The following is a 21,900-nucleotide window of genomic DNA, read 5'->3' as shown; positions in this document are numbered from 1 at the left end:
GTGCTGAAAGATACGGCTGATTTCCTAATTATCCTAATCAATGTAGGATTTTGAAAAAGTACTCCAACCAAACATTCTTCAAAAATTTACTTGATGCTTGTATGAATCTACTATAGCCATATGAAATTTATGACAGAATGAGAAGCATTTCATGTTTTAATCATGGCATCAGAAAATATGCTTGTAAGTATTTTTGAATATGATTTTTTGTTACCCGTAATGCTCTTGCCTGCATTATATCAACGGCTAAAGTTGTCGAAACATCAGCCAACAACAACGAAAACAGTCCTTCTCAGGACTATACCAACCTGGACGATCTACATTTACAAACATGTAAAATTTTTACACTTTAATTTAGTAGGATTTTTTATCAGGATAAAACAAATATCATAAAATATTTTATTAAAAAATAGCTAATCTTAGCTACAAGTTTAGTTTGGAAACATTTTACCTGCCTTCTCTAACATCGTTTAAATTTTTTTTTATTATTTTTCAATTGCGACTAACCTCCTGGGAATTATGAAACATGACGCAACATACAAATATCACCTATACTGAAAAATAAGCTAGCTCAGTATGATTTTTAATCATTAGTATGGTTTTTCTTTTCTGAAAAAAAATCTTTGATACTATAACACGTCTTTTGCTTAATTTGAGAAGCATAAGAAAAATCTGAAGAACTATGCGTGCATCTTTCTCCGTGGAATTCATTCCATGCCCTCAAGATTGTTGCAATTATTTTAATTCATGATCGTTCAGCCTCTTTAGTTGCAGACGTGCAATCCTATCATTATCAACAAGGCCCAGGAATGCTTTTTTAAAGTGAAAAGAAAACTAGCTATTTTCAATATTAAGCTACAAGTTTGGATGTATGGGAGACGACAAATGTTGAAAAAGCTAAAATATCATTCACTAAGATCTCATCGGACATAAAAATGAACGACATTGTCGTTTACAAGAGATAGTTTGTAAAATGAGCACCCCCTATACATCTGTATATACTTCAAACTTGGTTTTACAATAATGACTTTAGCTTTCAAATGCATAAGACTGATAAGACACATATAGATACTGAACTCAATGTACAAATAAATAGTTACGACACGCTCCGATATAATGTTACTAAGCTTGGGCAAATATCGACTTTCAGATTAATAAAAGCCTAGATCTGTAAATTATCTCGACCGCTATCTTAAAAAGTTCATTTTCAAAAAGTTTTTGCGAACAACTAATCAGCTTTTTCAAATTTGCAACAGAAATTGAAGCATGTTATGTCTGAAGTAGTGATGCAGTAAATTAAGTCTTCGTTTGTTTATGTTCTATGACCATACTCATGATTGCTCGCGAGCCATGATTTTCCGGAGCATGCGGTCGGTCTTGGCTTTTCCAGAAAAGATTGGCATAACATAAACGTTGTATATTTTATGAAGACTTATAAGATCAAACCTTGATATTATTTCGGTATTTGAATGCACACCATGAATTCCACAATTGACAATTAACCTTTATCATTGAAAACTGTGGCTATAGAGTTAAGTACAAAAAGTTAATTTACTATTGTAAACATAGCATGACAATATACGTGACTATGAACGCTTACAGTACATGATTGTTTAATTACTCGTGGAAGTCGGACTATCTAATTTGAGGCTCTCACGTAGCTACGAGCTGGGCTCATTTCTTGCGTAAGGTGCATGCCCTTATTATATTTTCCACCTTCAACAAATTACAATGGTATGTATTAAAAAAAAGCGAAATGTGTGATTAAGTTAATTTGCTTACACGACTTGTCTAAATACATACATAGGTTGACTCATAAAGCCTTATTAACTCAATAGTTTTTATCTAAGTGACTGATAACCTTAAGTAAATTGTTGCTAACAATTTCTGGCATTATTTTAATTTCATTCACAATTGTTATATTTACATTTTCACGAAAAAATTCTGCTAGAATATATGTTTGAGTGCTCCCTTGTCAAATTTTTTACAAAGCACCCCAGAGTGCACCGGTCTTTTGAAACAACAAGCGTCAAACTAAAAGCATTTGGAATAGGAAGCGTACGTCATTTAAGTGACAAAATGTACGTGATGAATTAAAAATTATATATATGTTGTTTTCGTGAGGCAACTTTGTTGTCTCTGTTCAACTCGATTTTTAGAAGTTTGTGACTTCTGAGCGACTACGATATGTCAATTAATCCACATAGTTATATGTCAGTGCAAGATTATACTATGACAAAAGCAGATTATTTTTTATCATACTGCCAAATTGTAGTTAATCATTTCTATAGTCTATCGGTGTCAGTTGAATAGTAAGCCACTGACGAATCTTTATCTTATTTGTATAATCTAAGGCAAGGGATGTTTTGTCATTTCTGTTTTGTAAGTTGATTATAGTATTCATATTGCGAAACTCTGGGCTGTTCTTCTCATTACCATGATTACGCAGATCCGAAGAAGTCTTCTGAGGTCATTTCCTGCGCTTTGTTTTTCAACTATACACAATAACGAACTGCCCATTTATACCACTATAAACATAATATAACAAAATATGCATGTGTACAAATTAAACCCTGCATTCACTTTAACATATTGTAGTGTATTCCATTTATTCCAGAGGTTAATTATAAGGCTCACATATAGTTCTTAGAACACAATGTATTATGAAATACGCCGTTTAAACATGACAAAATGTTTTAAAAGAACCCACGTCTTCTACAGTAACTGCTGATATCTTAATTAGATTTAAGATGACCAATAGTTTAAAAACTTGGAAAATTTTGAAGTTTGATGGATTGCTCATGAACGCTCGTTGCAAAAATATAAGTAATGCCAGCACATACGAATCCTTGAAACTTATGGCGGAAAGTGAAGTATTTCATAAATCACTGATGCAATAAAATTTATATATATGTATTTATACTTGTTCTTGGACTTAACATACTCATTGCTCGTGAACCCACGATTTTCTTGACATCCTTGTTCCAAAATTTTCTTCACAGGACTGACATACAGTTAATTTAACGGCATTGTACACAACATAAACATTTTGTAATAAATTCATAGTATTTCTTTCGGTACTTGAAAACACACCGACAATGTCACTTCAATTTGTGACTATTGTGTCAAATGTCTATAGAATTATTTCTAAAAAGGTATTTTTTGTACCTAAATTTAGAACGTAAAAAAGTGTGAATGAATGATAATAGTTTATAATTGATTATTTGTATTGTATATACTCGGGAGACTGACTTTAACTATTTGAATGTCTCAACAAGTGGTCTCGACACGCAAGCTGCATGGGCTCATTCTCCTTTGTTGCAGTTGTGCAATCTATTAGCAATTTTTATCTTTTCACTCTTTCAAAATAAACCCCTAAAACACCCAATCAAATATGATTGCTTATTTAACTTTTCTATACAAATATATGGATTTTCAACCCAGCTTTTTAACATTTCATGCACTTCAATGTAGCTCCTTCAATATACTTGCTGGGAAGTCTATGCCTTCTGGCGTCTTTCTTATTTGTACAATACGAAAGCCGAAAGTAAATTATGAATATATTCTAATTGTTGTTTTGACTTAGATTACTATACTGTTTTAACTATCACTAACACATGGGTGTTGTTTTTAAAAGGAGACGAACAACTGAAACAAGAAGTATCGTGCCAACTGATAAAATAAACGTCGAACTGAAAGAATGAGGAAATGTTTCTGTTCTTGCCATGGTGACGAACGAAGAATTAGGATTTGTTTTTGTTGTTAGACAAACATGCAAGTCTGTTGCGCCGTTTTACTTTCCCTATTCAACACCTTTTTTAGAATTTCGTACTTCCGTAGACAACGCACCTCTATCATTAAAATTTACATGTATTCAAACATTTTGGTTGCTTGCCATGGCAAGTGAAATATGTTGTTATGGCATAAGCTTTTGAAATTCCCAATTTGAAATGAAGCATTCCTACAGTCTACTAAAGAATAAGTTACAAGAGTTCCCGCTGTCCGTTGAATAGTAATCCATTGCACTAAACCCTATTCTTATTCATACATCCCTGTGCCTTAGATGTCAGTTCTGTCTTGATTGATATGTCATTTCATAACGATGATTACGTAAATCCGAAAAAGGTCATTTCCTGCGCTTTGTTGAGCAACAAAACAATAATCTATATTGCTGCCTGAAACTAAGCTTCAAACTTACCACTTATTTATACTATGCCGTATCTTAAGGATCGAAACAGGAGCTGTACTTTACCTTGAATTTTTAAGTTATCAGTAGTTTTTATTTTTAGACTAAATATTAGACATAATACTATGTGGTAACTTGATGCATCTTATACGACGTGAATGGCATGTATCTCTTTGTCAGTTGTCAGTTCTTAGACTTCTTTTTGCTAATATTACATTTATTATTGGGAGAAAGGATCGAGGATCTCTTCTTTGTGAAAGATTCTTTTACATTCAAACTAAGTGGTAAAAGAGTTTTGTATTTGCTGATCAATTTTAATCTCACGTTTTTGCTTCAGAGCTGCTGAAGCAGTTCTCACGTGTAAGGGGAAAATATATCGTGATTAAATAGGATCACATAATTGGCTCGTGTGCTAAAGGAAGATTAAGGTTTAAGGTTTGGTCTTCAATCTGGAATATTGGGAAACGCAATATTGCTAGAGCAAGTCAATTCAAAAAAAGAAATTGTTTCAATTAAAACTTTAGTCGTAGTTCCAAATCTTACAGAGGATGAGTCTTTTCATAATCATCATTTATTTAGAATATTTACAGAGACTATATATTGACCTCAATATATACCCTGACTATATATTGACCTCAACTCTCTTACATAAGCAACATCACATGTGAATTATCGTCAATAACATTTTCACATTATTATCAGTGGCGCTAATTTGTTGATCTCCTTCAGCAAATTAGTTTGCACTCAGATTCGTTTTACACTTTTGAGATTTAATAATAAAGAACTTCGATACTTATAAACAATCTTCAACGACTTTACAGTTTCATCGATTAACAACTGTACCTGTCTCAAACCAACTATCATTCTGAATAACTAGTTTAACCCGTCACGTCACGTATCATACGTTTCGTCACGTATGAAATGATAACTTTCGTGCAAATGACATCAAAATATGAGTTAGTAGATTACATGCTAATAATTGGGAAACTATAAGTACATACTTGTTTATCACTTTAAGTAAAATGAAACTACAATTATAACACGCAAATACAACTTAATACAACACGCCTTAATTTTATCGAGCAATTAAAGAATAAATTGATACATTAGTAACAGATTGCACCACTTTGTTCAATAATCTGTTTCGTGCAGAAATCTACGCATTCGTGTTCATTAAATGCAGTGCTGAAAGATACGGCTGATTTCCTAATTATCCTAATCAATGTAGGATTTTGAAAAAGTACTCCAACCAAACATTCTTCAAAAATTTACTTGATGCTTGAATGAATCTACTATAGCCATATGAAATTTATGACAGAATGAGAAGCATTTCATATTTTAATCATGGCATAAGAAAATGTGCTTGTAAGTATTTTTGAATATGATTGTTCGTTACCCGTAATGCTCTTGCCTGCATTATGTCATTCATTGCTTTTCCAGTAGATGTATATGACATGAAGACTTTGAATCAAACTTAATTTGCTACAAAAAGAGAACTGAATGACAAAAACAATAGCACTATAACTTTTTTGACTGGGTAAAATGTGGCACGTGTCTGAAACGGGAAATGTGGCACGTAATAAATCGTGACTATGAATACTAACAAGTTTATAATTGTGCAGCAGGATGCTTGGTTTTCTTGCTAGAAAATTCTTACATACCAGCACGTTTCAAATAAAAGCTGTAGAGTTTATCAATTATGATTTGCTATTGCTAGCAAATGAAGTAGATGAAGACATCAATTGCTCAATGTATGGATAGCTTTCTTTTCATTGGTCGATGTGTACCTTGTCTTTTTTATTTATATTCTTTCCAAGTCTTACAGTGCTTTGAGTTCCAATTCCTTTGGTCAGCTTTCCCAACCAGTGTTGTAGCTAGCTACTTGATATCAATAATGTAGCTTTTATTTTCAGTTTTGATAGTGCCTGCATTCCTTTACCATTAGAAAGACACATTTCACCATTTCATTCATGTTGTATGTATTAATCCTGGCACATTCTATTTTCATCCTTATTTATCCATCAATGTTGTCAAGCATTCTTTGTCTATTCTTGTTGTGTATATTTTTGATGCTTATCTGTTCCTAACAGATGCCATTGTGATTTCTTTCCGTCTTTTAACTTTTTATGATTGATTTTTAGCCTTTTCTTCTTCAAGATCTCTTGGCATTTTAAACGTCTTAGTTCGCTGTGCGTCACAATCTTGCGCGTCATACTCAAAAAGTAAGCTTATTAACCTTATTTTCTTTCAGCAAACAATGATTAATCGGATTTCAGAGAGAGGCTTATCATTCATGATTTTTAATTCTCTTAATAAATTTATATTCTTTTAATAAATTTATTTTGATTTATTTTATTCGTTACTTTTATAGGTGACCCACCTTTTCATAAAACCTAAATTTTCCAAATACTAATTTTAAATATTTAATGTCAAAGAAAATACTAATTTTAGATATTTAATGTCATAGATCTGTGGGTAGTGCTAAAATCTCCCTACAATATAGCTAGCTTTGAAATTGTGTTCTGTTGTGGATTGAGGTATTTATATCATATATCGATTTTTGTGGTATTGTCTTGTTGCTATGGTGATAATTAATAGTGCTAAAACCTTAGAGTAATAGAGTTCACTGGTATGAGCCCATATTATCGATCATCCTACGTCCATAGTATCGGCTACTTGCCTAAAGAGCTTGCAGATAAACCTCAAATGTTTTCCACACATTGTCAAGCTCAGCGCTTTCCAGGAGATTGATAAAACTGTAAACTTCACATATTTAGTCTGAGTTCAATCATACTTCTACTAAATTTGAGCATGTAAAAACTTTTCATTTATTTTTCTGGTACCAAAGCAAAAATCTCAATATTTGTTTGAATGATGATTGAAGGAAAAAATATGATCGCATATTTAGTGAGTAGTGAGCTCAGAGCTGACTCGCAGATTTACCTTTGATGGATTAATTTTAAAAACTAGGTCCATGGTGGAGTCTGTAAAGGCTTATATACAAATTGTGGCATTTTCAAGTTCTTTTAATTAGAATGTTTTCATCGAAGTGCAGTATCAAGTAGTTGCACGTACAGCAAATTGAAACATATTATCTTGTGGAGACAATGGGTTCTAAATAATTGGTAATGGCTAGCCGCAATATAGTGTTACGTTTCCCCTCGTGTGATTTTTCATAAGGGGAACACCGTCCCCCCCCTTGCAAAACATCACTGAATAGAGCTGTAATTTTACCATTCTTTCCTTGGACTGGTACCTTTTTCATGTTAATTACCAGCTAGGAGCTACGATTGAAAAAATTATCTATGGGTTTCAAAAGCAGGCTGAGGCCACAGTATTTGATTGTGCAGTCAGATTTAAAAACGGCGTTCCGTCATTATTCGCGTTTTTGTTCATACTTTCTGCAACAATTTCCAGTTCTTCCTTATAATAAAATCCTCTTTCATCCACATATAGTTGTCCCATACCAATATGTTCAAATTCAAAATTAAAAGTTGACAGTTGACTTTCAGATTTTTTAAAATAAAACAAACAACCCTTTAACGGACCATGGTGAAATGCAACAGCCAATCATTTCACAAGAAAGGCAAGGACCCACTTGCTGCATTTTTGTAGAAATTAATCAAGCTGCTTGAACCATCTGAATTTTTTATTGCTCCTCTTACTGTGAAAAAACTTTTCGTGAAAGTGTGCATGAGAGGCCAAACCATTGTTATACACAGTTTTTGGATCGTCGACTAATATTTTCTAAATGTATTTATTATTTAGAGAAATGGAACAATTATATCAGTTAATGCTGTTATATTCATTGTTATATTTGACTAATATTTATCAAATTGAACATTAATGGAATTTTAATGAAACGATTAATTACATCGAGAAGCAAATGCGTCATAATGTTAATAAACCGACATGTCAGTCAATTAATACTCATTTGTACTTTATATTGCCCAGATCCCGAATTTGCTTTTTCTGAAAACCGTCAGATTTTTTGTTCATAAATTACATTAAATATCAGAAGGCAAAGAAACAGCTTTGTACATACATATTCTACATCAGAAATGGAGAAGTAGCGTTTCATAAAGTTATCAATAAATTCATCTTTGTGAACGGAAATTCAATTATACGAAAGGTTTTATTGACTACACCTAGAGATTATCTGCATAGTTGTACGTCTGAAACGCAAATTCTGACGTTGTATCTTAAAAAGTGGCTATCGAAATTTGGAGCAGAACGTTTCTTACTGACTTTCTTTCCGATAGAAATTTGCTTATATAAACCAAACACTTATTTCAAGTGGTATTTGAAGTATTTGGAATCATCCAATTTAATGATCGAGCCAGGACAATGTCCGTTTATGTCGGACAATGTTATATTCGAAGACGAATTTCAATTGTTATGTAAAATTCCATGGTGTCATAAGTTTTTAATGCCTAAAGCATATAGCAATTACCAGATTTACAGGCACGACATACTTTGCTCCATCATATCTCATATATCAGGACACTTTGATCGGTATTTTAAGATCCACGTAGAAAGTCTTATTTATTGTCTTGAGATCTTCGGTCAAACGTCTAACGTATATGTAATTTGTGAAATGGGACTATGTGGTGAGTGCATGCTCAATATAATGACCTTCTTTATCTCATAAGTTTTTAGCCCACCTTGAAAGATGAACGATAACCTTTTCTGTCAGCGCGATGACTTTCATGTCTTACAATGATAGGTTAAATCATGACCGCTGAAAATAGGCCAAAAGATGTGGACTCAAAATATAAATTTAACGTCATCCTACAAAGCCGTTTCGGTGATAATTTATCATATATGCCTTTGGGTCACTGAATGTTTGAATTTTAAAAACTTTTTCTGAAGCTCTGCGAAAAGTAAATTTAGCACTCGACCCAGTGAGGTATGTTTATTTAACAGCCATTCGATTTCTTTAAAATTACAACTGAAATTTGTGTCATTGCACACCGAGTTTTTCAGCATTAAACATTCTCCTCTTTCAGTTTTCGTTTTCTATAAAAGAAAAGGCATTTTTCTTTTGCTATATGCGATCTACATTTAATTTATTAATTTTTGTTGATAACTGTTAATGAAGCCGATCTAAAAACCTTTCTTGTATAATAAGCTACCAGAACGATCTCGTCTCTAATTCATACTTTGCAAATACTCTCAAATCCATACTATTTTGAACGTCAAATTATCATCTCGTCCACACTGGTTGCGAATTTCTAAGATAAAGGCATTTCTGTTTTCAAATTCTTCATGCAATTTTGAGAATACACAAACCTTAACTTGGCTGCATTTGACGTGCTATTTAACATTAACATAACGTTGAAGGCAATGCACGATCTTCGTGCAACGCACTCCAGAAAGCTTTTCACTCACTTTTGTGACATTTATGTCACGACCACGATGATTTTTTATTTCAACCAACATAAGGAGGCGTGTCTTTGTCACGAAATATTTGCCACCATCTTAGGATAGTGAGCTTATCGCTAACTGCGTCGCTAATTCAAAACTTATGTAGTTATACATTTTCCATAGCACGCCAGCTTTGACAACTCGAGCTTGGCGCTAAGCTTGTATAAGAGGTTTCTCGACCGTGCAAGCAAATGAAGATTCTCTGGCCTTCTATATATGGTCTGAGCAAATACTTCCCTCTACATATATCTTACTGCGTGTCAAGACGGGTCGTATCTCTTGAGAGAAATGGATGAGAAGGCGAAGAAGACATGTTCAAAAGATTCGTTCAAGCAGCGTTTTAAATCACCACGCAAGACAACATCGCACTCTCGGCGAATGAGTGCGAATCAAAAAGAACGACGCCGGACTCAGAATATTAACACTGCATTTGCAGAGTTGCGCCGATGCATACCAAATGTCCCTCAGGATACGAAGCTGTCGAAAATCAGAACGTTGCGTTTGGCTACAAGTTACATTAGCTATCTTCAGGAAGTACTCGAATCCGAAACGACACATAGAGAAACAGCATCACCGTCCTTGTCGAGGAGTGAAAGAATGACAGATATCCACTCAACCGGACGTTACAAGGCCGCTATTATTGCAGTAAAGGTATGATCAATGGAACCTGTTGTTCAGGATACGATATTGTCGGGAAAATAGTGTGTAAAAATTGGTTTAGCCATTTGGTAGCCTATAGGTTGTTTCAATTCTTCAATTCTGCTTAGATTAAAAAACTCCATGAACTCAAATGAGCTATAACTATATATTTTCTTCTTCTGAAAAGTTGTGTTGAAATGAAATTTTCTTTCATGAAAGTAATGCAAAAATAGCGCAAACTTCAAAAATAAAACGTCGTCGATAATAATAAAGAAGTGCAATCCATATCTATGTCGATATAGCTGAAGAATATGTATGAAAATTTATGAAAAAAGTTTTATGTTGCTCAATTGAGCTATCTCAAAAATGGCCTATTGAATGACAGCATGTTCCATGTTAAAATTTAAAGTAAAAACTAATTTATAATTCTGTGACGCATCATATGCAAATTTCTGTTTGTTCAATATTATTTCGTCTTACATTCAAAACTCTTTTCGCAAAGCCATAAATGTTTTAATTTCGAAATGAGAAAAACAATCTTTTCTTTGACAATAAAAGCTTAAGAACACACAAAGTTTTCCGTGCTTTACTTTAAATATGCCTTCACGCCTATGGCTATGTTGCTATATTACTTCTTTAGCGACAACATGATAGCGGTTGCCAGCGCCAATGGCAGCCACTTGAAAACTTAAGATCGCCAGACTAATTTGAATCAGAGTTATGTCCTAGATGACAACCTACTTTGCTTAAATGGCTCAAAGTTTTTCTACTTTCTTTTCCATTCAAGTCGATATTTGTTCATTTGAAACAATTCAAGTTGCATTATGCTTTGACACTTTAAGGCATAGGCTGGGCTTGCAATTAACAGTTAATCGATTTTTGTTTTGTTTGACAACAACAGTCCTAAGTCATTAGTAAATGTCCAACAAGAAGTCATTTGCAAAGTATAGAGGCCAAATATGCTTTTGTTTTAAGTCATGCCAATGAAATTAAAGAATCTTCTCAAATAAAATACGGTTTCGCATGTTGAAATTTATATCACATGTGTATTCTGCCAATAACATTTGTTTGTCAAAATTAACATAAAAAGCGTCAGAGGAGACAACGTCAAGAATCCGTAACATAAACTTTTCTTCGTGGTTTGGCGTATGTTAATCCGTCTTGATTTAAAGTAGCTAAAACTTTTGGGATTGCAATATGAATAGCTGTAGTTGTACGGTAAACAAAGTGTACAGTTTCACAAACAAAAACGTTATCTGATTTTAATTTCCGTCTTTGTTCAAGCTGTTGCTAATTCACGTATCTATTTGTCTCGCAAAATAGTTCACAAGAATACATTAAACAATTTTTTTCAAACTGTAAATTTACGATTATTCCAGGGAAAGTGTGAATGTCAAAATTTTTGACACCTTATAATAGTGAGAGCTTAAGTTGCGAATGGTCAATGATGCAAACGCGACTGAAAACGACCTCTATTGATCGTAAATATGTTTATATTTAAATTTTCTTAGTGGCAGAGCTTTCTTTGGGAAAAAGAACACATAGCTTTCATCCTCATATCGGTTTGAGATCAAACATTTTCAGCAGTTTGGTGTTGGTCATGCTAAGTATGTTAATCCCCATATTCCATGTTATAATCAATAACCATGTGCTGTTCGGACTTTATTTCCCCATTTTCTCTTTTTCTATCCTATATAAACTATATATCAAAGAATAATGCTTTGCATGCATTGCAAAAGTCCAACAATCATTACATGTTTGACATATTTGCAAAAGACGAGATAATTCACTATGCATGTTCTTTGTATACGAAGAGCGATTAAGTGTTCCGTTTTCTACGTGAACCAAATCATAACTTCTAAAAATTGGAAAGTTTTTCAGCTTTCTTAATTTTAATACGATTTCTTCTCCTAATTTTTGAAACTTTTTAAAAGAGAACTTTAGGTTAGGCCATTAACAGTGTGACATGCATCTCTTATTAATTTAATAAATTGATAAATTCACCATCAACACCTTTAGTGTCAATATATCGAAAATGCCTTTCAAGAAAAAATGGAACATATCGAGTAGCCCTTATTGGACAAGGCAATAATGAGAGAGACTGAGTGCGAAACATATTATGTATTGCATATTACAGTTTGTTGTTTGTTTAAATGAAACAGGACGAAGATTGGGAGGAAAGACGCGATCTTGGATCTTGGCCTCACTATTATTCTTGGAAGTATAATCAAGAAGACAGTTCTTCGCAGTCGTAGCAATGCTTTAATTGGTTTTCCTTCAATCCGATGAAGAAGTATCATTCAGTGGTAACATGATATATATCACACAAAATGCACGAGAGTACAACGTGATTTCAAATCGTCTTCGATTATTGCTTATGTTAGGTTCATAGGTGATTTTCGCTGTTGATGGAGTGATTGATTTGGAATAATCTTACTTATTTGCCTGACGAGCTCATGATGGTGCAAGTATTTATTGTGATTTTAATGTTCCAGCCGGGGATTTGTAATCCTTTGTGAACATAATGTGTAAAAGTGTTAATTGTTTGTACTATATAAAGACATGTAATATATGTGTTTCAAGCCACTTGCTATTGGCTATGAATATAAACAAGTGTACATACATCATGGTAAAAGTCGTTTAAAGCTTTTTTAACAGACAATTTTATTGATTGACATGCCCCTGAGAAATGTAAAAAAACGGCGTCATTTAATCATTTGAGGGTTGCTTGGCGCCGCATGTTGATATACTATAAACACAAAAAAGCACTCTGTGACATGCGTTATATTTTAACATATACAGCCAAACTGTGCCCGTTTTCAAGAAAAATAATTATTTTTAAATTACTCATTCGACATTTTCGTATGGAATGTATGGTTCTTGCTGCTAAAGTATGTTTTGTTGGCTATTTTCGTTCATTCGAGAAACAGTTTTTTCACCTTAAGAACTCCAGCCTTATACACTCAACAATTACGTATCTTAATTCCAATACATAACTCTGTTAAACTTCTATTGTTGCAACCCAATGCGAAATGGTGAAGACCGAATAGTCTATGAACACACTTCTGAATTTGATCAGTTTTTTTACCCTCTTCCTGTTGCTTTATCAAATATTTTGTTTTTGTTTCATTTCAAAACAAGTTTAAATTAACTGTAGCTGCCACTGACCAAAGCTAAAGTTAGACCAACATCTAGGGTTGAGTGATATTTAACCATTCTCATCATATCAATATGTTTCCCGAGGGAAACTCATTCATGCAAACTTTTCAAATTCCGTTGTTTACCTATTGAGGCTCATTCTAGTTCTCCTTGGCGCCATCGTACAAATTCGTAGAATGCATATAAGATGACCATACAGTCTTCACCTTTACATCATTCAGTTTTGAATTTTTGATGAATTTCACTGTGGAGTAAAAAATATAATTGCATGCATGTCTCCGTCTTTCATCTTTCCTGCATAAACATGAGTACGACTGTTGGTGCTTCAAAATTAATAAATTGCATCATCATCATTATTATCGCCTCATTTGTACGCTTCCAAGAATTGCTTGTGACTTTTGTGTATTTCCCTGCCAATAGTTACACCTATAATGACAAGGTTTTTTGATGGTTCAAACTCATATTTTAAAGAAGCAGAATTTTGTTCACCGACATATTTTCCCACACCACTAGTACAATGACCAAAAATGTAGGTATTTGTTATTACCTCATTCAGTTTTTCTTTAGAACAGGAAATTATTGGACTTTCCAGAATACAGTAAAAAATTATCGTTTGGCGTATGTATATATGTTGCTGAAGTCATGGCAGTTAAGCACTTTTGGTATTGGTTGTAGCTAATTAAGTGTTAGAAGAGTTCATAATGCACACAAACGAATTTTCTTTCTTATGATACGAATGCCTTTGCCCGAAGTACTTTCTGCGTCGTGCAGTTTTCATGATATACAGAATTGTATCTTATAAAAGGTATTATAGTAAGCTTCCAAAGTGAGAAATCGTTAGTATTTCTACAAATGTTATTATATGACGTCAATTATTATCTTACGTGTTATTATAATTGCTTGAGAGGTTTAGATATCAACTTTTTCATTTTAAATATTATGCAGTCTTTAGAATATTTGTAAAGACAGTGACCATCACATTAATAACTACTGTTGATAATATTTTATGGTAAGGTGAAATTTGGCTCCAGCAAACCATCTTCCAAATGCATGACCAGGATGGATACGGCTAACGCTGTGTTGTTTATTTAAATACTTGACTGCCATTCTTTCTGTGATCATTTACCAATATCAATACATAGACTTCCATGGAAATGAGCTTTCCTTAATTGACGTCGTTGAATAGTAGTTTTGGAAATGAACAAAAACACTAATTTCAAGTTTACAAAAGCAAACAAAGAATTTGATCTTGTGATTAATCACATGTTGTTCCTTTCTCAATAATATGCTGCAGTTTAACCCATGAGGACAGATGATTTTACATTGACGTCTATTGAAGTAAATCTAGGCGTGTATAAATTCTTGGTAGAGAGACATCTAGCATTATTTGGAAGTCTAGAAGAAATGAGTTGTAATTAAAGAACTACGAAGAAGAATATAAAAAGGATTTCTTCAGTTTTCTGTCATTTATTACAAAGTTAACAGTTAGTCTTAGAATACTCATGTAATAGAACTTAGCGTATCAATCATTCACTAACAGAATGAAGCTGCTTAACCAGCATGGAAAAGTTCATTATGATGTTATACTTGCCTTCTTTATTCTCAAAATGACAATGCTTGTGATAGGATGGCTATTAGAATCGACTTGGCTTTAATTAGTCTGGACAAACTATAAGTTTGAACTTCAGATGATTCTATTCTTAAAGTACATAGTTGCAAGAATATTGGTGTCCATTGACTTGAAATACATTTGTCGTGATTTAAAATTTGTTTGCAATATGATGCTGCGTGCAGGCTGTTGTTATAAATTGATCGAAATATACTTATATAGTGTACTAAGAGATTCAAGACGCAAAATATTTTCCCATTATGTTTATGTCCTAGCATTTGAAGCCCTTGATGAAATTTACAATTTTCTTTTATTCTTTTTATAGAAAAATCCTATTAGTTATCACAGCACTATGATTATGGATCTTTACTCTATACCGACGCCAATCGTTTCAATTACTTTCAAATTTCAATAGTTTTTGTCGTTTATGTGTGATGGTGATTCATGACCTAGAATGCTTGTGTGTAGTTTGGATTTCTCGCGGATGCCAGTTGTTTGTGCATATAATGATGATGGGCCCCATTGTTATATGGACCCTCCTTTGCGAGGTCATCTGACATTACGAGGTATCGACTCTGCAGCAAATATTCTTTGAATGATACATTAACTTTTGAAATTGCTTTCGTTTCTCACCGGTGTTGAAGGACGTGGTTCCAGTGGGGGAGGACAATCCAAAACATGGTACAACGTTGATTGTGATGATTTGATATACTTAAGACGAATTCTAACTACGGTACAAACCGTACGTGTATATTTTAGAATTTAGTTAAAGATGGTGTTTTACCCAAGTCAAAGTATTGGCTGAGTTATTTGCTTGTGTTCCGATAAGCCTTTGCCGTGAGGCTTGTTTGACGATCTTGTCAAAAGCATGAACTTCATGAAGGAACACCTCATTACTACAAGCGATACTTATGGAGGACGATGAATGGTTTAGCAGATTATTGGTCAAAAACAATGATGCTCTGTCGTTCATCAAAACAAAAGGAATGGTTAGTTTTTTTCAGAGATGGTGCATAAAGGTTTAAGAAGAACTACTATTTTGTACGGCCAAAAATCAAGTCAAGACAGATGGACAGGAAGCTCAAAAATTCAGGTTTATATATAGTTACTTGGTAGTGTAGGTGAGCTTCACACAATCCCAAACATTGCCGGACAAGTTTAAGTGCTATGTTTGTGAATTTGAAGCATATTCCGATGATCTATATTGACAAGGAATGGCTTTAATGGTTTCAGTTTGCTACAAACAGAAGAATTTCCTCGCGCACTTCTGTAGCAGCAACTCACTGATTCCTGTCAAGTTTTCGTCATGTTATTTTTTTTCTTTTCATAAGCAAAATACGCGATGAGGTTGCAAGTCTTTAGCTGGCTTTCACTTATGACTTTTCAAAGGTAAAAAATCGGTTCAAACTATAATCAGTTTTGTGGTCAAATTTCTTACAAAAATGTATATTTTCCTACTTAACTCCTGAAAAAAATATTACTAAAATTCCATAAAAAGTGCTTCTTGCGGACAACAAAAACTATCAGTCATTGTCAGTGAGTTGGCACTCACAACACAGCTGTACCTACCACAAAGACACGCAAGAGAGAGTCTGGGGAGAGGAACTCCTGTCAAACATAACAAAAGAAAGATATTAGTGTTAAGAAACACATGCCATTGCAGGTGACATCTTTTTTTGTTTTATACATATAGAGAATATTGAGTTTGTTGTTCTCGTGTGTATTTCTCATTATTTCTCATCCCTTGTTTTCGAGGTTTTCAAACATTGGCAAACAAGATGAAGAGAGCAGAGAGCAGAGAGCAGTTGAAAAGTTAGGAAAGCACACTCCTGACGAGAAAATGGATTATGGAAGTTCCCCACCTCCTTTTCTTTTGTTTGATTTAAAAATGAACTTTTCAAAGCCTTGTGAAAAATGGTGAAAGCCAGCTATTGACGTCACTTTTCTTGTTTGGTTCAGTTTTCATTTAAAATGATTGCCGGCATCTCCAGCCAATTTTAAACATTTTCAAACGTAAAAGCTTCAAAATCCTCTAAGATTTCATTCTATTTCAAATTATGCGACCAAAATAGATCACTGATACTCACGTTAAGATAGGAGAGCATGGTTTGGAATGTGAAACCCCTGCAAGTAACAAATATATAAAAGCAGTCCAAATAAATTTTACGCGTCACATTTTGAAATATGGAAAACATTTATTTGGGAATCTGCAAAATTTTTCAAAAATGCTGCTCGTGGATCATCAGAATCACCATGAACAAAACTTGTAAAAAAACTTCAAAACATCCAACGCGATTATGTCACTTCATAAATGTTTATTTTTATTTCGGCTGGAGGGTTTTTCACCGGAACCGCTGGTTTTCCCTCCATTTCGTTTTGGTTTCGAAAAAAACAGTGTTCAAATGTTGGTGCCAAAATAGAGCGAAACCAGTTGGCCTTCGGGTTAAATCCCGAAACACTGCTTCATACACGGTTCTTTTCCGAGTGGACTGGTAACCACTTATTGATTAACACAAGATGGCGACGACATTGGCAAGAAAATATGTGTAAATATTTAAAATATTATTTCAAATGCTGCTAGTATCTGCGCTTTTTTTTCTGATTATTTTTGAAAATATTGTAGTGCGTCGTTTCGGTTATCAGCTGTCTCGCTAAAGTTTAGATCGGTTGCATTTCCTTTAAAAAGGTAAGTTGTGATGGCCGGTTGACTTGGTTGCTAACACGCTAAGCGTTTAATGTCTGTAACTAAGTTTATAAATCAGTTGAAGTTAAAAAGCCTAAATTTTAATTATTTTTGACATTGTTAAAAATACGATAAGTATGAGTAAAATTTATTCATGCTGATAATTTTGCGTTTTGCTTATTTAGCACTCCAGCTTTATATTGTCTTGGTGAAAGAAATGCTTCACAAGATTTCTATGCCAAAAATAAGAGACTTCGGAGGCCAACGTCACCGCATTTATTGATATACAAGTGAGTTGCTCATGTGTGGAATCTTTGAACATTTCATATTGTGACATAAGTGCAGAGATGAATCCAGGACTAGGACAACTATATGGAGTGGGGAATGGGAGGGGGAAGGAGGGTACTTTAGTTTGGTTTCACTTTGGTTTCAGACTTATTTTTCAAATACATTTAATGGCTGCTTGTGTTTAAAGGAATCAGTTTTTCTGTTTTTCTATACCTTTTCTTATCCACTAATGCTTTCATAAAGTTTGTATATACTTCTTTCATTAGCCAATATTTCCAACATGTTGATATGAAATGGGCCTAGTTTGAAGTGCATGACTTCCAAATTTCTCTTGTGGATCATTCATGTTTTAAATTCAGTTTTTAAAACAAAAAAGAGGAAATGCCATAGATAACCTTAGAATTTGTTGAGATTCAACGCCTTATCATTAGCAATACCCCTCATTATCAATCATTGATTACAATTGGAAAATCTACCAAAAACATTTGATGTATTCTTCTCTTACATAAGTACGTAGAAGTCAAAGTGACAGCTTGATGTCATAAATAATCACTTTAAAGTTTAGAGTCCACAAAATGACTACTTGATGTTCTTGCAAAAATCAGTTGTGGACAATTTAAATTATCTTCAATTTTTGCATTTCTTTGAAGTTTTGATCAACTTTTGATCATAGTCGATTATATCTCCACCACTATAGGGAAGTAATTTTGAACAGAAAATACAAGTGTTTTTGTGGGAAAAGAATGAATTATAAGCTATGGTCTCATTAAATTCTACTATATTTATAAATACGTCCAGTTATAATGTGGAAAAGTAACTAGTGACAAGTGTTAGAAGTCCCTTAAATATTTTTCAAATTACATAAAAATGTCCCCCAATTTAATGAAATTGATTCAGAATAGTAAGTTTTTTTTTTTATTGAGTTCATTTATCCTTCAACAGGTTTGAGGCACCAAGTCTTCTATCTATCAGTCACAGAATTACTGGAGTTATTCAATCTGGAGGTAAAATTTTGTGCTTGACTTGCTCAGTCTTAGTGGTGAAAGATTTTGATAACAGTAAGAGAGTTTAAGTTTTAGTCTTTTAAATTCAGAAATGTCTTTTTCTTCATTTATGATTGTTAATTTACTTTGCCATCTTTGTTTGTGTATTATTTTTAAAATCGCATGGTTACATGTTATGAGAGAGAGTAAAAGTTTGTTTTTTATTTCAAATCATGGATATACCTCTTGCTGCAGTTTAAAAATGACATGTACAAGTTATTTGTTTACTGACGATAATCTTAAAAAACTACCTGTGCTTGATTTTTATTTGTTTTCTATTGTGTTTATTTGTAGCTTTGTCATTGGCTGCCATTGGCCTCATGTTTGCCCCAGAGAACTTTGAATACTATATCAACTATCTTCATGCACTTGAACTGCCATATGCTGTGTGGATGTCTGCAAAAATGTTACTTGCTTGGCCTTTTATTTATCACTTCTGTAATGGAATCCGCCATCTGGTAAGTGTGAAAATTCGTTCCCTTTGCAAGCATCTATAGTTTTCCATACTTGGAATGAAAACTCCTTACAAAAGACCATCAACATTTTAGACATAGAATGCATAATGTATGTACTCCAATATATTTTCAAAGAACAATTTTATCCAAAAAGTAACAAACATGGGCATATGGGCCAACAATTTTTAAGATGATGGCAGAAGGTTTTTAATCTTAAATCATCTAATTTACCTAACTTTCCAGTACATATTTCCTTGCTGGCCTTGTGTGCACAACAATTTGGGGGGCTTTTTCATAACAAATCAAATTAGATGATTAATAAAGACAAAAAGAATCTCCCCCCTCCCCCAAGACTTTTGCTACATAACTAGGAAAAGTTCAAAATGGCTAAAGTACCAATTATATATGAAAGAGCTTCAAATATCTTAACTAATGATGTAGCCTACATCGTCTGGTATGATTTTTTTTGCATTGAGAAGTCTAAATATATAAGAAAGAACATGTAAGTATCCAGAATAGTATTCCTCAAACTCACCCCGTTCCAGGACAGAGAAAAATCTTTCTGAAGGAACCCGTTGGGCACAACAACATGTGAACAAACACACCACTCTCCTCAATTAATAGAGAGATTTAACAAACACGATGTATCGTCTAGGACGTCGTGAAAATATTTTCATATATGGTTGTGTCCACGCCATATTTACGCCATTTTCACGGCGTCTTAGACGACATGTCGTGTTTGCTAAATCTCTCTAATGTTCTAGCTACGGCTCCGGCCTTTAGTCAATACTGAACTCCGGCTTCAAACTCCCGCTCGTGATATTTTACAACACAAAATCTGGTGTTGGCTGGTTGATTTTGCAAGTCACTGTATAACAGCTCAAGGTGTATTATTAATAAAATTTTTGTATGTAAAGTTAAATTTCCGCAATCCGACTTTCAAAGATAAATTAGCATGTGCGAACGCAATCCAGCGTCATGTTGTGTCATGCATAAAACGTTTTAGCTACGTATTTTCATACAAGCTCTATAATTTTAGCCGATAGTCACCGTTCGTTAATACCAAAATGTTTTGATCGGATACGCTTACTGAAGTCTGACAGTAGCTACTTTGCACCACAAACAACTGCTGCCTGAGTTACGCTGGAGATGAACAAACTCCGGCTCCGGAAGGCTAAAATAACCGGAACTCCGGCCTAACTTCGGTGCACAGCACTGCTGTTTATGCAAGGACAAGGTGTAAGTTTCAATCATGTGGCGCTTCCTTCAATCTCAATATTTTCGTCGTGTTGCATTGACAAATGTTTAGCTAAAGTAATTCTGCATTTAGTGAGTTACACGTACGTACCCTCCAACAATTATGGTGAATATTGTAGAACGTAGGTCCTCCAACTATCATGTTGTAGATTTCAGGGCAGATTCCAGACGTTGAAGTTAGTTTAGGTGAATTCAAAACTCTGCTCTGAAGAATGTTTTTCAGGCTCTGTTCTCCATGCGTGTTTAAAAATTACGCTGACATATATGGTATTGTCTGCAGCCTCGTAGACATTCCAACTGATTGAAGATTCATAAACTAGCATGTCAAAAGATGGCATGTAAAATTTTATAACAGTATACTGCACTAAAACGAGGACTAAACTAGGTAGTTTAGCACAGACATAATTCCCAAAGCTGTTTCTTCCGCACGAAACTCCTTCGTACTAAATACAAACGACTTTTCATTAAGTGACATGTTTTTTTCTAGGTATGGGATGTTACAGCTAAAGGTCTGAATAAAATTGGAATTTTTAGAACTGGTAACATTATTCTTTTGTCGTCTTTCATATTAACTGGCTTATTGGTGTGGTTTTATTGATCAAATGCAAATTATGCAAATATTAAAGCTGTTTCTAACAGTATTTAGCTAGATTTACTTTATAGACTTCACATAGCATGCGAAAAATTGTGTTTTAGTTATTTACCTTCACAGCAAAGAACGTAGTGTTAGTATGCTTTTTGTGAACCTGCTGGAGATTGTGCATTGTTTATAGTTTGTTATTAATTGAATATCGTTTAGACAAACGAGGATATTTGTTTTTCCTGTTGCGTAGCTATATTCAGTTTTGCTCGACTGATTTCCTTTGGTAAAGAAACTCATTTTGATTAGTAGGAAGCAGTCGTGTAAAATTTTAAGATGTAAATCCATTGTTCACGTAATGCAGAAATTTATGTATAGTTCCTTGACTTAAAAAATAAAATATGTTTACTGTGTTTGCACAGGCTTAACCCTAGGCCACACTATCGTCTTTATTCACGAAAACGAAAACAAAAGGAAAATTTGTGCACGAAACACATGCCAGACACGACGTAAAGTTGCAAGCATGTTTACAAAGATCAGCAACGTAAACGGTATTATTGCTGGCTGTGTCTCT

At 33.8% G+C, this 21,900-nt stretch overlaps 2 protein-coding genes and 4 long non-coding RNA genes across 6 annotated transcripts; 4 read left to right on the top strand and 2 right to left on the bottom strand.

Annotated features, from left to right (window-relative positions):
* Positions 1-1,867: 1,867 nt before the first annotated feature.
* On the bottom strand, positions 1,868-3,151 carry LOC124445509. Its single transcript, XR_006948181.1, has 2 exons — positions 2,945-3,151; positions 1,868-2,528 (listed from the first exon to the last, which is right to left on the bottom strand). It is a non-coding gene; the product is annotated as an uncharacterized LOC124445509 (long non-coding RNA).
* Positions 2,507-3,879, top strand: LOC124445508. Its single transcript, XR_006948180.1, has 2 exons — positions 2,507-2,868; positions 3,638-3,879. It is a non-coding gene; the product is annotated as an uncharacterized LOC124445508 (long non-coding RNA).
* A 2,019-nt stretch (positions 3,880-5,898) lies between these two features.
* On the top strand, positions 5,899-6,522 carry LOC124446633. Its single transcript, XR_006948501.1, has 2 exons — positions 5,899-5,937; positions 6,328-6,522. It is a non-coding gene; the product is annotated as an uncharacterized LOC124446633 (long non-coding RNA).
* Positions 6,523-9,655: 3,133 nt separating this feature from the next.
* On the top strand, positions 9,656-13,020 carry LOC124446923 (heart- and neural crest derivatives-expressed protein 2-like). The gene is made up of 2 exons (XM_046997808.1): positions 9,656-10,264; positions 12,415-13,020. Exons 1-2 carry the CDS (start codon positions 9,902-9,904, stop codon positions 12,505-12,507), a joined length of 456 nt encoding a protein of 151 aa, XP_046853764.1. The 5' UTR covers positions 9,656-9,901; the 3' UTR covers positions 12,508-13,020.
* A 3,524-nt stretch (positions 13,021-16,544) lies between these two features.
* Positions 16,545-19,385, bottom strand: LOC124446067. The gene is made up of 3 exons (XR_006948337.1): positions 19,286-19,385; positions 17,108-17,144; positions 16,545-16,628 (listed from the first exon to the last, which is right to left on the bottom strand). It is a non-coding gene; the product is annotated as an uncharacterized LOC124446067 (long non-coding RNA).
* On the top strand, positions 17,522-21,553 carry LOC124446065 (succinate dehydrogenase cytochrome b560 subunit, mitochondrial-like). The gene is made up of 6 exons (XM_046996859.1): positions 17,522-17,566; positions 17,644-17,706; positions 17,889-17,993; positions 18,934-18,995; positions 19,329-19,492; positions 21,234-21,553. The coding sequence occupies exons 1-6, from the start codon at positions 17,538-17,540 to the stop codon at positions 21,342-21,344; spliced, it is 534 nt and encodes a 177-aa protein (XP_046852815.1). The 5' UTR covers positions 17,522-17,537; the 3' UTR covers positions 21,345-21,553.
* Positions 21,554-21,900: the final 347 nt, after the last annotated feature.

The sequence above is a fragment of the Xenia sp. Carnegie-2017 genome, unplaced genomic scaffold, assembly GCF_021976095.1.
Source record: "Xenia sp. Carnegie-2017 unplaced genomic scaffold, XeniaSp_v1 HiC_scaffold_22, whole genome shotgun sequence".
Taxonomy (NCBI): domain Eukaryota; kingdom Metazoa; phylum Cnidaria; class Anthozoa; order Malacalcyonacea; family Xeniidae; genus Xenia; species Xenia sp. Carnegie-2017.
This window is presented reverse-complemented; position numbering and strand designations above follow the sequence as displayed.

Coding starts and splice junctions, on each gene's coding strand:
- LOC124446065 (XM_046996859.1), top strand. CDS start 17,538: ATGGCGACGACATTGGCAAGAAAATATGT. Junction 17,707..17,888: donor GTTGCATTTCCTTTAAAAAG/GTAAGTTGTGAT, acceptor TTGCTTATTTAG/CACTCCAGCTTTATATTGTC. Junction 18,996..19,328: donor TGGAGTTATTCAATCTGGAG/GTAAAATTTTGT, acceptor GTTTATTTGTAG/CTTTGTCATTGGCTGCCATT.
- LOC124446923 (XM_046997808.1), top strand. CDS start 9,902: ATGGATGAGAAGGCGAAGAAGACATGTTCAAAAGATTCGTTCAAGCAG. Junction 10,265..12,414: donor CCGCTATTATTGCAGTAAAG/GTATGATCAATG, acceptor TAAATGAAACAG/GACGAAGATTGGGAGGAAAG.